Below are 15,558 nucleotides of genomic sequence, written 5' to 3'. Positions count from 1 at the left end.
AAGTGAGGCTAAAGAAGCTATAAGCCATAAAGTGCACGTTCTCCTGTGTGCGTGCCTAGCCCTTACGTACAAAGCTGGAACAAGAGACATTTTGCAGGGCAACAAAATCTTTCTAAGCATCGTGTGCTTCTCAGACCAAAGTACTCTGGTTTCAGTCTGTTCCTAAGCATTCCAATAGAAAACCGAAAAATCTCTGACATTCTTCATCAGAAGACGCTAAGAGCTTTAATGTCTTGGGAAACTTACTTCATAGGATTTATGTTAAGTCTGTTTTCATCTATTTCATAAAAGCATATTCCAATGCTTGTAATCATCACTAAGACTTCAAGCTGGTTAATTCACTGTGATTTGATTAATACGTTTTAGAGGCAGACTGACATGGTAGAGTGATTAGACCAGCCTAGCCATCCAGCAATCTTTGAAAGCCAAGCTTACTCATCTGTAATTTTATCTCATTAGGCTAGCTTTATAAATTAGATTTTTTTAAATAATGTTCTTACTTGAGATGATTAAAATTTCTTTATTTGCCAAACTAGTATATTTAATAATTTTATTTTCCTGGCTTCACTGCAATCATATTACATTCCACTGCCACTGTGGAACGCATGCAGGCAAAAAATTGGCTTCCTATGTTAAGAAGGTGAAGAAGGTGTCTGAAATGACAGCGTAACAAATTACACGCCACAATTATTTATTTCATTATTTTGTTGCCTGTGAAATGGCCAGGCACTGCTGCTGAGTGACTGGGATGTATTCCAGAGTTTTCAAATAATTTTATTACTTCCTTGTAGAATACCAGTACAGATACTTAAAGATCTTTTGGTGGAATGCAGATGTGTCTGTGTACCTAAGCTGTATTGAAATTGTATGACAATTAAGCACCTGACCAACTTAGGTGCTTTGAAATCTCAGGAAACACCAAGCTGAGATTTTTAAGTGCCTAAATAACCTGTAAAATAAAACTTAATGTGTTTATGTGTTGAAATTCAAGGAAAAGCATGCAAATGATGGTTTGAGGACTTCACCAGCTGTCTACACTTGCACTATCTTCGATTCCAGAACGTAGCAGTAAAAATAAAGGTTACTAAGTACTTTGCCAGACCAGCTACACATTATCATGCTTTTTGTGTATATGATGTCCCAAAATGTTGGGTTTGCTATATTAAAGTGCTCTTTCTTCAGTTAAATATGAGAAGGATTACTCATTTAATAGCACTTGGGGCATCCCAAGTGACGCAGTTAGGGTTGCAGAACAGAAATACTCTGGGACAGTTCTCTGAAAAGTGTCAAGTATTAACACCTGTAGTTTTTGTCATGCAAGGTCTTTCTAACTGAGGCACATTTTGTTTTATATAAAATGTCTGACACATGCAGCTGTGATGCATCACATTCTAATGATCAGGTCAGAAACTTGGCAAACTGTTTTTCCTTGAAAGGGAGGACTGCATAATACTATTCGTGATTGCTGTTTGTTCAATAAAGTTTTCAGTCTTCCAATTTATTTACTTTCAATTTTGGTTTCAGTTCGTTTAACCTTCAGAAAACATTTGTGCTGTCTAGCGCTTACAAAAGGCTCTAGCAGCCCCTTACTGCATTTATCTCTTGCTGTGGAGCTATGATGTCTGCAGTAATAAATGTATCCGTTTGAAATAGAAGTGATTAAGTTCTTGTTGAAATGTCTTCTGGAACAAAACATTAGCTTTTGCTTTCAAAGGGCAGATATTACAGCAGATAGCACTTAACCTGGCCAAGGACAAAGCGTTATGTTGAAACATCACTTTTCTGCTTGCCTCTATGAAACAGCAAGGATATCTGTATTCAAGCACTTGCATTTCTTAATACATCAAAACAAATATCTCCGCAGAATTAGAAGTAGTGTGATTGTAACTATTACCTTATTTTTAAAAATAGCCCATCTATCCTACCAATTTGCTGTCATTTACTCCTTTGAACTTTTAAATCTGAAAGATACGACAAAGGAAAAAAGAATTGGGCAGGCATTGATATTTACACACTAGACTTCTCTCTTAGATTCAGCTAGCTGCACGGTTCTGAACTAAAACAGAATTTGACCCTCTTGCAGTAATCCCTAGTTGTCCAGCTCAGAATTTATATGACTTTTGACACTGATACTGTCATCTTGAAGGTATGTTCTAACTGCGGCCGTTGCTTTTCAAAGCTGATGTATATCAGTGAAACCATATAGATCTTCATTTTGCCCACTATCTAGGAAAAAGCTTAAGGCCAAAAGACGGAGCATGGAGAAGATTTGGGTTTCCTGCACAAATTAGGTAGACACACAGACTAGTCCATCTGTGTGTATACAGAGCATAACAGAGGTCCTTCTAGCAGTGTGGAGGTCCTGATGCATTACATAGGACTTTCTAAGTACTAATGCAATAAGTTAATAATGACAATTAATCAAATCATTGATAACTCCTCATCAATCTAGTGACTAAGCACTATGTATTTTCTTAATTTGAAGCTAATAAGGATCCCCAGTAACTATAGCAATACATCCTAAGTATGAATCTCTTACATACAGTTTTGTATTCTCAAAAGTCAATATAGACATTAAGAAACTAATATTATGTATCAACAAACGTTAAAATACAGAACAAATACCAAATTGTCTGATTTTTCTGTTTTATCTGTGCCTTGTTTTCAAAGCATGTGTTTTAAGATGCCTCTGTTTATCAAATATATTCTGCATGTATACCATGAGGATTTATCAACATTGTTTTACACTTTCATTAATTTTAGTGATGTATAAATTGCAATAACGTTTTGGGTTTTTTATGAGTGGAATTTGGAAACAATACAATTTAAAAAACATATGGGATATAAAAGTTCGTCACCTGACACTAAGCGTTAATTAATATTTTTCTCTTGCATTCTGTCTTTCAGATTTGTGATAAAGAATGGCATTACTACGTTGTCAATGTTGAGTTTCCCGTTGTTACCTTATACATGGATGGAACAACCTATGAACCTTACCTTGTCACCAATGACTGGCCTATCCACCCTTCACACATAGCCATGCAGCTGACGGTTGGTGCTTGTTGGCAAGGTAAGATGATAGCAAATAGTAGACAGTAGAATTATGAACTCAGGCCAAAAAGAATCTTTTTTGTCTCGCTGACCAAAAGGTTGATAGTATAAATTCAGAAGTAAATCCAGTGTTAATAATTAATCAAGTCCAAGGATAAAATGGATGGGATATTAGCAGACTTTGCATTGCCCTCATCTAGAGAAGTGTTGAATACGGTCTGTGTATTCAATGTGAAAGATTGCCTTCTTTATCTTTTGTTTTCACTTCTTTTAATTGTTTCACTCATTCTCCGACTTTAAGCAAACTATCTAAATCACTCTAAAGAACTCCAGCTATCTCCTTTCAGTCTCTGCCTTAAATTTCTTTCATGGCTCATCGCCCAATCCTGCGCTCTTCACATTGGATGTATATCACCAGTAATTCCACTAATTTAATCAACTCACCCTGCTATAGACTAGATGTTAAACTGAGTGTAAAATAAAACCAAAACTCACAACCCCAGAGCCATACTTGTATGGGCCTTTGCTTAAATTTTAGTTTTTCCTGTTTTCTACCCTTTATAATTCTACTCTTCTTATTCTTTTGTCTGCTCCTATGCCGCTGTTTCTTTTTCTGTTCTCTGCCTTACACCTGAAGTTGTCCTCTTTTTCTGCTCATCTGCTCTTGTAAAGTTCTCTCCGCTACCCTTCCATGTTGATTTTCTCTTTGTGCACTGTGTCTTGTTTTCACTTAAGACAAAGTATGAAGTGAAGCAAACTGTAGAACTAGAAAAAAATGCTTTAACACAGATTGTGTTTATTCCCCACTCTTGAATGTTGGCTCGCTTTGTCTGTTATTACCTTGTTTGCCAGTTTGATCTCTGCTCATTTACAATATGTTATCTGCAAAATTTGGACATCTTATGCATGGCAGAGCTGGTCAGTGTAAATAATATTAGAAACAAATCCAGCTGTTAGATGATGAACACCTTGGGGTAAAGACCCAATCTTTACTTTGATGCCAACATGCAAAATAAAGCCACACTAATCCTAAACCCAAGATTTGATAAGTTTTGAATATTGATCACCGAGATAAGTATTATGATAGCTAGTTAATCAGCGTGACACTAATCCCATATATTTGCACATGTATACACCGATTCTTGTCTAACTGGTAGTTGCACGCGTAGGCTTCCATCTCTATAGGGTGATCTTTAGGTGTATTGGAATTTTTTATTGATGTTAAATATATAACAGAATACATTTAATTTTACTCTAGGCTGTTAGTACTCTAAGGGCATGTTATTTCTTTTTTAGCTAAAAATATGTGGTAAAATACCTATCAAACTCTTCAGAAAAGAGAACTTTAGTCAGTAGTTTACTGGGACGAATAGTTGACAGATACCAATTTGATTTACACAAATTTTCTTTTAGTTTGATCTGGTTTGGTTTTTTTTTCTTATGTAGTTTTGGTGGAGTATTTTTAAATCAAACTTCCAGAGTTAACAAATGCAGATGTAACTTGTGAATGGATAAATTCAGTTCTTTCCAGACATGATCAAACGCCGCAGGGCCTGTGAATGACCACTGAGTATTGCCTTCTGAAAAATCAGCATTTCTCAGCTTTATTTTAATCCCTTACTTCATGTTTATTTCTAAGTTCTTCTGCATAGGTCTACATAAATATTTTTCTACATCATTTGTATTACTTTTTGTGCATTATTTGTATTACTTACGCCCATTAATTTCTTTCATTCATACATTGTGTTTTTATCACTCTCTAACAGCAGTCTTTGGGGTTTTTTTTTCCCTAAAGTCTCAGTATTGGTGGGAATCCACTCCCCTCAGCCCCCACCTGAATCTCATGTTAATCACCGTGTAGGTGCCAGGTTTTGAGAACGGTGGAGTAGTAACTTTATCTCTGGAACATGCACTGTATAAGGGAAAGCTCTGCCAGTTTTGCCACACTGCTGCATCTCTGGGTTTCATGCCTCCGAGGCAGCTGAATACAATAAGAATAATCTTGTTTCCTTTGTATCTTGGTCTCTTTTATCTCAAATTGTTAAGAGAAAGAATTAAGGTAAAACTTCTCGTATAGGCTCACAATAAATTTAGACCATAGACTATATTTACTATTTAAGCTGTTAAACAAATAGAAAGTTGCAATTGTTTTCAGACATTTTTAGCTTTGCCTTGAATATTTTGATGGCGTAATGAATAACCATTCAGGATAAGATTCTTCTTCCTTTTTGGTGAAACGCCTGATTTAAACTACTGAAATTTTACCTATTACTATTGTCAGTCTTTACTGCAAGATTATGTTATTGCTGTTTTAATAGCGTGAGAATTGGAGCTCGTCAAATGTAGAAACAAATTTTCCATCTCATGAAAATGTCAATATTTAGCTAAGATAGCGTGCTAAAGATTCTGCTAAAGTCACGTGTCAGACAAAAAGGTGAACTTTTAATGCTTATGTGAAAGAAGATTTCAAGATACTGCTTTTTGGCAAAGCTTATCTTGTAATAAGTTTGTTTTGATCACCTCAAACTATTTTAAACGAATGGTATGGAAAGTCGCTTTGTTATAAGATTCGGCACTCTGTTTCAGTCTGGTGAATGGTAATTATTCAAATATAAAACCAATCTATTCCCTTCAAAGTGTTCATTTCAAAATCCATATATTTCAAGAAAAAAGTGGATCTATCAAACAAATAATTTGACTATAATTTCAGTGTAACTTAACTGGTTCTACTTAGGATAATACATTTTGGCCGGTAAGAACAGTCTAAACCTTTACATTTTCAAAGCGTTAGAAAACTGTTTTACAACCATCTACGATTTATTTCAGTAAAAATATGCAGTGATTTTGGTGTCATAAGCCATGCAGGGGAGTCTTTGTTAAGAGGATATGAGGAGTTTCTAGCTCTGGTTTGCTCAGACTGTTTCCTCCCCATTTCATCAAAGCGCTGGCAGAACAGGAACACAGGCTCTAACCTCTTCCTTCAAAAAGGACAAGCCTTTTTTTTCCCTGTCTTTACTAAACCATTTTGTAGTTCTGAGTATCCAGTATCCATTTATCAAAGTCAAATTATTTGAAAAACAACCTCGACTCAGACACTAAATGAACCAGAAGAAATAACATTACTTTTTCTTAGCGCACCAATTCTGATGTGCTCACAGCAAAAAGTAAGTCATCATGACGTTACCGTGGGGCAGCTTAAGAACTGGTGGGGAGCAAGAAGACTGTATTTAGAGGGCAAAGCAACAAATCAAGAACAAAAAGAATTGTAATTTATGTAACTGCTTTACTCTGTTAGCACTAGTAAGAAAAATCTGCTACTGCTGTGAAGGATTTACCCTTTTATATATGACAATTTTCAGTTCTGGTGTGGAAACTGGGAATTGTTCGCTGTTTCTCCAGGAATCTGAGCCAAGTGACACTTTCAGCCCTGGTCTTTTCATCTCTCACACTGGTACCCATCCTGAGGTTATGTAGCAAGTATCATGCTTGCACCTCCTTCCTGTCTTTCTCAGAGCTATGTCATGCAGGAGTCTCGGGCACAGAAAGAGAATTCTTTTCTTTGAGATTAATACTTTCTAATATTAATATTCCAATTCCAGACTAACTCTTTTCTGACTTTTATAGCCGTGTTTATAGCATCCATTACGAAAAGTTAGGTTAGTTTTTATTTCTACCTTCAGCTGTTCAGGTGAAATATAAGAGCAGTTTAAGTTTAGTGTTGTTCTCCTGAATCTAACATGAAAACAAACCAAATGTGCAACCTCTCAGGCTTACACGATAAATTTAAACTTTAGCCTATGATGTGCTCACTGTCCCATTTGCATCAAACCATTTGCTTTTTCTTCTTTTTTGACATCAGCATTCCAGTTGTAATGGGCAAGTCTCTCCTACATCCTTACCCTTGCCTTGGTAGTGTAAAAAGCATGCCTGATTTTATTGTTACTGATTTTATGCAATATTTCTTCAAAGAGTGTGAGGTGAGTGCTAGGGCTCTCCTAAATGGAGGAAAAATTAGCCTTTTCCTGAAGGGCAGAGTCTTTTCTAAGAGGCAAGAAGATATGGGGGGCAGAAGTTAGGGTCCCAGTGTGTGTCTGGAGACAAGCAGAGAGTGAAGATGGCTGAAAGAGCAGAGAGCGGGGCGACAGAAAAAAAACTTTGCTGGGGTCTGTCAGGCACTGGGTAAAGTTTCCTGAACCCATGAAGTCACTCAATTACCTAAACCCAAGCCTGGAGGATAGTTTCCAGCCTTAATGACACATTGGGCATGAGGAAAGTTGTATAAAAAATACATTTTTACGTTTTGTTCTGGCATAATCAATATTATTTTTTTCTACTTAAAATAAGGTATTCCAGATGTTACTCTAGTAGAATCTTCCTTTTTAAAATTTAAAAACCTTTTCTCTTTATTCAGGGACCTCATTAAAGGGAAGACCTAGGCAGAGCTACCTCATTGATTTAGAGTCCTGTGTCCTGGGTTGAGAGACACAGGACTAATTTCTCTTCTAATGCTGGGGAAAACTGCACTTTTGGAAGGCTCTAGTGTCTGAATTTGTGAAAATATTTGCTTTACAGCCAGCTAGGCTATGTGGGATTCAAGGTCTCAGTGTTTTCAAGCCTTGCCAGGTGCAGGGATGAGGAGGAGCAAGGCCTGGGCATTTGACCCAGGCTGGCCAACAGGATTATTTCATACCATGAACATCACATTCTATATAAATTGGAAAGTTTGCTGCATAGTTTCTCTCTCCCTTGATGGCGACAGTCCAGAGAAACTCCTTGCCCCGGTGCCGGACCCTTGAGCTCTTCGCTTCCTCCCAAGGCCGTTGCGCTTGTGGTGTCTGACATTTAGTGTCCACTGCAGGGAGTGCACAGCTTCCAACTGATATAATAGGCTGAGTATAATTCTTGTATGTCTTATATTGGTATCGGGATTAATACTGGTTCTTTAGTATTATTGTTAATTATTTAGTCTTACCCTATTTAATCTATTTATATTTCAACCCTCATGTTTCCTTGCTTTCCCCAGTTCCCCTTTCCGGGTGGGGAGGGGGTCATCAGGTGATAGAATAAGTGTCTAAACAACAATAAATTACTATGGGTTTTCTCAAACCATAACAGTCCTATCACAATGGTTAGCATAGAGTTAATTCTTTTTTATTTTGTGTAGTTCATGTTCAATAGTGCTATACTTTAGGGGAGGTAGTTTATTTGGGGCTGGGAGTTAACGGCATTACCTTTAGGCTAAACTGTTTGTGTTGATTCCGTTACATGTGACCCAAGAGCAGTGACAGCTGGAGACAGAAACTTCTTAAGCTGTTGCAGCCTGTCCCCAACAGAGCGCCAGTGTTCATGCGTGGCAAATCCTAACTTACTTCTTAGCTGTGATTTCAGTGACACTAGGCCTGGAAAAGGTAATGCTCACTACAGAGCTAAGCAACCTGGACTCTTAGTGAGGGTGGAAATGAACAGTTTGGGGTGCTAGTACAGCTGGTCCTGAAATTAGGCCTTTCTGTACCCTGGTAAAGTTTGACACCTTTCTCTGTAGATACTTAGGGTTAAGGATGTAATGTAATATTAACTTCTTTAAAAGGCCTTTTTTTTGTTCACATCAGTGAACAAAATCACAGATAATTGTCACAAGTGTGATTTTGATGTACGTGTGTTTATTTAGGTCCAGAGTGCTGTTCTGTCTCTAATGGTGAAAGAAATTTTGAGGCAAAACCTACTCTTTCTCAAGGGTATCTAAAGGACAAAATTGACTTGCTTGTATGTGTGCTTCCCAGAACAGACGACACCAATGAGAACATGTGGGAAGTGTGACCCCGGCACTGTCTCTGAGGCCCTACCTCCCTGAATGCGTGTTAGAAGCAGACACGGTCCATCGGGATAGCAGAGAGCTCCTCAAGGCTCAACTTCGGCTCTCATTTCTACTCTCTTCTTCTCTAGTAATAAAAATAGTCTAGCTTTGCCCTTCCAGCTCAAGATTCTCGAGAGCTTTCCAAACAATGAAGAGGTAACAGTTCTGCAGCAAGGAAGTAGAATTACCCTTATTCTGTGAGAATGAAGTGCAGCGTCAAGAGAGTAGGTGATTTTTCCTCAGGTCACTTAAAAAAATCTGCATCAGAGCAAGAATAGAATCAGACTTCCTGATCAACCACAAAATTGTTCTTATTTTCCCTTTTAGCTTTTTCAATCCTGTTTCATTCTCCTAAGCAATACAAACAAATTAAGGTTAGCTTATCCTGGAGCTGCACTTTCCAGGAGCTTACCCTACTAAGTTCTCCTCAGTTCATTATTTTTCATTCAGTTTATCTGAGGACGTAGCAAATGGACCCTTTTACAGAGTGAGATATTTCTTCCATTAAACCAAGGTTTATAGGTTCCCATTCTGATCCCTTTATTGCTAATATTCTGTGGCAAAGGCAGCCAGAAGACAGGAGCAGGTTACATGATTTGGTAGTCTAATCATCCCTTGTACCGCAGATTGCAAACAGACTTCCTCCAGGTTTCTCTGAAAAGATAAGGTCTTTAGTTCATACTCTTTGCCTCCCAAAATGGCTTGTTTCTTTATGTCTCATTCCCAAAGTCCTATCAGGAAAGTATTGACACAAGTTAATGACTTGTCCCAAGGTTATATTGTAGCTTACTGTGACTGTGAGTCATTATTCCTAATAATGCCACCCATTCTAGAGTGCTGGAGCTTCACAGTGTAATTATGCTGGCCACGTTGCGCAGAGGAAGGTCTTGAGGAGAAGTCTGTCAACAGGCAAACTTTGTTATCATGAACATAGCAGAAGACTATTGTAATTTATGTTTTCTAAGTAATTTCTGTTTTATATTCTCTTTCTCTTTTGTATTCTCCTGTCATTTTTCTCTTTCCTTAACCTAGGCTGGAGACCAATTTTTTTTAAAGAGTCCTTCTGTAAAATAACCTTATTAACCTTGTGTGTCAGCACTCTGCTGACATAGCAATCACAAAGTTGCAGTCAGAGTACTGACTTACTATTCAAGGCAAGGAGAATGGCAAGAGTTAGAAGTTGGAGAGGGCTCAGATCACTGAGAGCCAAATACACTGTGGGGGGTGTAGCAGCAGAGCCTGCATCACTCGGCCTTGGACTCCCCCCAGAAATTAAGATACTGAACAGATAAAGATTACCCCCTGCTGTGCATCCTAACACCAGTGGATCATGCCTTGGGGGCTGACGTAGCTTGCACCAACCTGAGGCCTCAGTGGAGTGGCACAAGCAAACAAATTAGTGCAATAGCACCGAGGTAGATTTCAGCACAATGGGATGCTGACTACCTGGGTGCGATGCTCCTGTTAGTACAGCAGTGTTCTCTCTGTGTTGCCCTTCTCATCAAAACCAAGATGGAGTGGATTTCAATGCACTTCACAAACCTTTGCTGGAATTTTAGCTGTAGCAGAAATACAAGCATACGTGGAAGATTAGTTTAGGAGGGTGTTTTCTTGGAGAGCTGAATTTGCATTCAAATCTGTCACTAATTCAGCATAGATGTATGTCCCTTATTTAATGGAATTTCTGCAATGGGGACTACGTACCAGCACAGGAATGTTATTTGAAGAATAGGATTGTAGTTCTTTGGGCAGCATTAGCATCGCTTGGACTGTGATCTACTCTAAGATATATGATTGTAACATTTTATCATGATAGTCATTATTTCCTGCAGTTCCCTTAGAAATAACAAAAATATATTGGCTTAATTGTGAGAGATTAGAGAGTGATTTTATTATCTTGAGAAAAAAATATCTTAAATAGCGTAAGTTATACCACGCCTTTGATCTATATATCTGTTGTACAGAGATAGTTTAGCATATGGATACTTAAGAGCAGGTAGCCCTTAGTGTTCTCAGTACTTGTCTTATTTCAGATAATGCTTTAAAGTCTAAAGCTGTCTGTGTGAGGTCATCAGGTTACGGTATCTACCAAGAGCAAGGGCAGATTTAAATACTGCCATGTCTGATGAGTAATTTTCTGAGTAATTTTTATCTGAATGATATAAAAAAAACACTAAAACTTTTTTTGTGCTGAGAAGCTCTGGGAGTATAAAAGCTTGAGTCTCTAATTGGGACTATGAAATCCTGAAATCTACGTTAGGTTTCATTCTGTTTAACAGCCAATCTACTTGTCGGGGAACTACACCCAGCTCCCCCAGCTGCCATAATAAAGAGATGGGATAAATTCTGGGGCTCAGACCTGAGGACTTCAGAGCCAGAATATCTTGCAGCTGCTTCCAGATTCACTTCAGTCATTACGTTTGGACCCTGAATCATTCCTTAATTATCTGGCTCAGTATAACCAGAGTCTAGAATGTCTTAAAAGAATCACATCTCAGTTGCAAATTCTCTTGATTCATCATTTCCAGTAAAAACCTCATCGTGCTTAGACTGCTCTGATAATTACTTGCTCATTCTTAGGATAGGGTATAAGGCCTAAAAGGAGATCTGTGAGCTCCATAAAGTCACTTGTTTTGACAAAACGGCGTGATTGTTCTTTGGAGATTGGTAAGTAAATGCAAACAGCACTTTACGTCTCTGAAGTCAAAACAATACAACTGTAAAGTTCAATGGTAATCAAATTCTGTCACACTTTATATCAGCCCACTGTGAAAATAAAAAAAAAAACCTAAACCCCAAACAAACAAAAAACCCCAAACCAAAACAGTGTAATGGAAATAGGGTCTGCTTCATTAGTGAATGCACCTTAACCCCATAAAGTCTGAACCCTGAGAATCTTCAGTTTCCCCTGAACTCCCCAATGTTTATCTAACAGAACCTCTTCTGGCTGGGATCAGAAAGCGTTTGCTAGATGTCAGTCTTAACCCCCTACATTTTTATTCATCTGACAGATTCTAGCTATTTATTACAAGGTGACATGTATACTAGAAGCATTTGTTTTCCTCCATGTGTATAAGGGAGTCATCCTGACTGGTCTGCCCACAAATAGGACAGGCATCTGCAACATATCATCTAAAATTAAGTAGGTTAATTCTACATTGGATCTGTTACATTTGAAATTTCAGGCACCAACTGTAACTGGGCTTGTGACTGTTTAGGAATATTTCAGACACAGGGATCTTGTAAAGTCTTGCTTTCATTGGCAGCCTGATCACCCCCCACTGAGGGCTGCTGTGTGGGTGCAGCATATACTTCTTTTTCTGGTGTATGAGTCCTTCACTGACTTGTGCTTGCTGCTCCAGCGTGCCGTGGCGCTGGGCTTGCTGGGGGTGAGTGCAGGCACCAGCTGTGAATAGCACAGGAGGGATGGAACATTCAGACGTCAGAGTTATAAAGTTCTTGTGGGGAAGGAACGCCCAGACCCCAGTGTAGGAGGTGCCCCTGCCTACCCCCACCCTTAGGCTGCAACTAATATCGTGGGACATTAGTAGACCTGGATCATTCTAGTTATTTAGATAATTCCAGTAGCAGCATGCACTTTATTTTTTGCAGCTCGTTCTGAGCCCTCTGCCTATTTTATGTCTCAGCTGTCTCTTTCTCAGAACCATAACCCAACTGTCTGCTATAATGGTTTTAACTGGTGAGAAGCCCAGCAGGCCAGAGCAGGACCTTCTGTATGTCTTCTGTATGTCTTCATGTTTGTGTGTGTGTGTGTGTGCTGTACTTGTTCGCCTCCACCAGCTTTCACGCTTAGCAGAAAAGGAGGGTAACGCGGAACGACTTCACCAGGGTGACCATGGGTAAAGTTCTGGTGGGAGGGATGCCTCTGCCCCAGTGCCCGAGCTGGCCTACTTGCTCTCCATTGATAGAGTTCCAGGCAGAAGAGATCAGAACCAGCACAGAAAAAGAAGAATCCCCATCCAGAAAATAGTTATTATTTTAGCAAGTGAAAAATGTGATGCATACTACTTTGACAATGACTCAGCAGTGAACAGCATTATAGTGAATAATTATGTATGTAACAGTTGCTCTGGATGCCTCCCACAGGCTGTTGACACCATCTTCCCTTTACGAGGAGTGAATTAATGCCAAAACACCAACATCCATCCTCTTGTATCTGCCAGACTTTGGGAGTGGATGTGCATGCTGGATCAGGTGGAAAAAGCAATACACAATTTTATCATCAAGGGCTGAATATCACTGTGGCCTGTGTTGCATCACAACTGTGATGGTGACCACAACATTTACATCTAAGGAAGGGGAAAAAAAACAGTAGCTTCTGAAATTTGTCATGCAAGGGTCTGTAATGAGAATAAGCGATGTTGTTCTCCAGTGCTGTTTCAGTCTTTTATGTGTTGCAGACATCAACCTAAAGGCCTGACTGACAGTAGGGAAGGTTCTGTTTTCCTTTATTGGTTGTATCATTGAGCTAAGTCTTAACTACTTAACTGTCCCCCAAGAATTAGCACTCAGCATATTAATTTGTAGTAATCAATAAATATAGAGCTGAGTGAAATGCAACATGTAACACAGTCGAGGAACAGGTTTTCTTTTTCTCTCAGGTCTTGATGCTGTAACATCGTTGTGGAGGCGAGCTGTAGCTGAGCTGTATCTCACTCATAAGAAAGGGCATAAAGACCCTGACAGCAAAAAAATCCCACAAAACTTGCTGAGGCAATCTGGGTTAACTGGATGGCCTGACCTCTGGATAGAAACTGGCAGATGCTGTGTTACGAAACACTGTTTTTCACACACCATGACATGGGAAAGTAGGAAAACTTTTAGGACACTTGGATTACCTCAAGATCATCATCACTGGAGCTCCGCTTTTTTCTCTGAATGGTTACTCCAAAGGCTTGCGTAATCCATATAGGTCTTCTCCATTATCTCAAAAATATTGTTGCTTAGGCTCAGTTTGGTGTTGGACCAAAGAGTTAAATTCAAAGTGTTAAAGCAGTAAGAACTGCTGGGAGTAGCTTATGCCTTTTCACAAGCTGTTTCTTAGCATGTGGTAATTTCAGTGATGAGTCAAATTCAGACCGTGGAACTGAGCATTTCTGCTGCCCAATGAAATCAGTGGCTCTGAGCTGCCTGTCAGCTGCACAGGCATGAATTGTATCATGCTGGGGGTCAAACGATCTCTATTTGAAAAGATCAGCATTTGGAAGAACTTGTATAATAGTCTGTAAAAATATTACTATCAGCATTAGCTACAATCACACTTTCTGCATTAATACGCCACAGAATTACCGTTTTCACGCTGGATTAAATATATTTATACTCATCTAATCTTGGGAGCTAAGAATTTTAGAGTGACTAGGACTTGGAGATTGGCCATCCTGGGCTAAATTTGCACCGAGAAGCTGAGGTCAAATACTTGAAGAATATTAGATTGCAGAAGCAGAAGGAAAGACAATGTTCAAACATGGTAGAACCAACATGAATTAAACGCTGATACAGGACTAAAACAGCCAATTGCTGAGGATTTTCGATTTATTCTCTTTTTTTTTTTTCTTCTTACATTTTTTGACATTGAAAAACTATATTGCCAGTAATCCCTTTTATCAAAGCTAGAATATAGGATTGTAGCAGGTTGGGTTTAAGCCATTCCTTGCATTTTAGCAAGGGTTTGGAGTTTTGCAGCCCGATTTTATTGCATTGGATTTTGTCCTTTTGCAATCTAATAATTACTGGCAATTGAAACACATCTGCAAGATAACATACCCCACTGAGCCGCGAAGATTCTCAACTGCTGAATTAGAAGAATATCAAAATGTCAACATGCTGCGATTACAAGCAGCCGTGATAAGAGTCAGATATAATGACTTCTGTTCACCTTCGAGGATAAAACTGGTGGGTATGTAATTTTGTCTTTAACTCTGGTAAAAGGTGCTTATGGAAGGCTTATTTAGCAGTCTGTTTTTTCTAATAAAGTGTGAGATAGCAGTCTCTGTTTAAGTGCTTGTGTTTTTTTCATGTGGAAAAAGCTAGTATTCAAGTATTTGCACTCTCCTGGATTAATAGACATGTCCTACATAAAACATATATAAAGGTTAAAGGTACGTGAGGTTATGGTTAGTACTTCAGATAATAGCAGGTGTTCCAGGAAAAGCAACAGGGATAATCATAGCCTACAGTGTTAGGTAGAAGATGTAATGAAAAGGCCTTGTTTAGCCTGGCAAAGGAAAAGGGAAGGTATGGCCTTATTTTGACAGATCACATGCCCTATTAGGAATAAACTTCCAACTATAAGGATCAGTGGTCATTGGAGTGGATTGCTTGGGGAGCCTCTGTCTTCAGAAGAGTTTAGGACAGCTCAGGCAATTCTGAAGAATGGATTAAGTACAGATGTTCTTGTCATGGGGCTAGGGGACAGACTGTATCATCCCTCAGTGTCCCTGCAGGCTCTGCTCTCAGTTGTTCTAGTGCAATTGTCACAACCTGAATCGCCCTGGCGTAACCATGGGCAGAGTTTTGCAGATTTTCTCTGCTGACAAAGTATGAGACTAGCTAGTCCCAGCTATTTTTGACTCACATTTTCTTGAAATACTTGGGTTTTTTACGTAGCAGTTGATAGCCTCTCCATAACAAAG

At 38.8% G+C, this 15,558-nt stretch overlaps 1 protein-coding gene across 3 annotated transcripts in view; it reads left to right on the top strand.

The window, feature by feature from the left end:
* CLSTN2 (calsyntenin 2) overlaps positions 1–15,558 on the top strand; it is a 377,450-nt gene that overhangs the window by 344,864 nt on the left and 17,028 nt on the right. For all 3 annotated transcript variants that reach the window (XM_063337606.1, XM_063337605.1, XM_063337607.1), the window contains exon 9: positions 2,908–3,070. In XM_063337606.1, the coding sequence (XP_063193676.1) occupies positions 2,908–3,070 (163 nt within the window). The remainder of the gene's footprint in view (positions 1–2,907; positions 3,071–15,558) is intronic.

The sequence above is a fragment of the Chroicocephalus ridibundus genome, chromosome 6 (genome assembly GCF_963924245.1).
Source record: "Chroicocephalus ridibundus chromosome 6, bChrRid1.1, whole genome shotgun sequence".
NCBI classification, from domain to species: Eukaryota; Metazoa; Chordata; class Aves; order Charadriiformes; family Laridae; genus Chroicocephalus; species Chroicocephalus ridibundus.
This window is presented reverse-complemented; position numbering and strand designations above follow the sequence as displayed.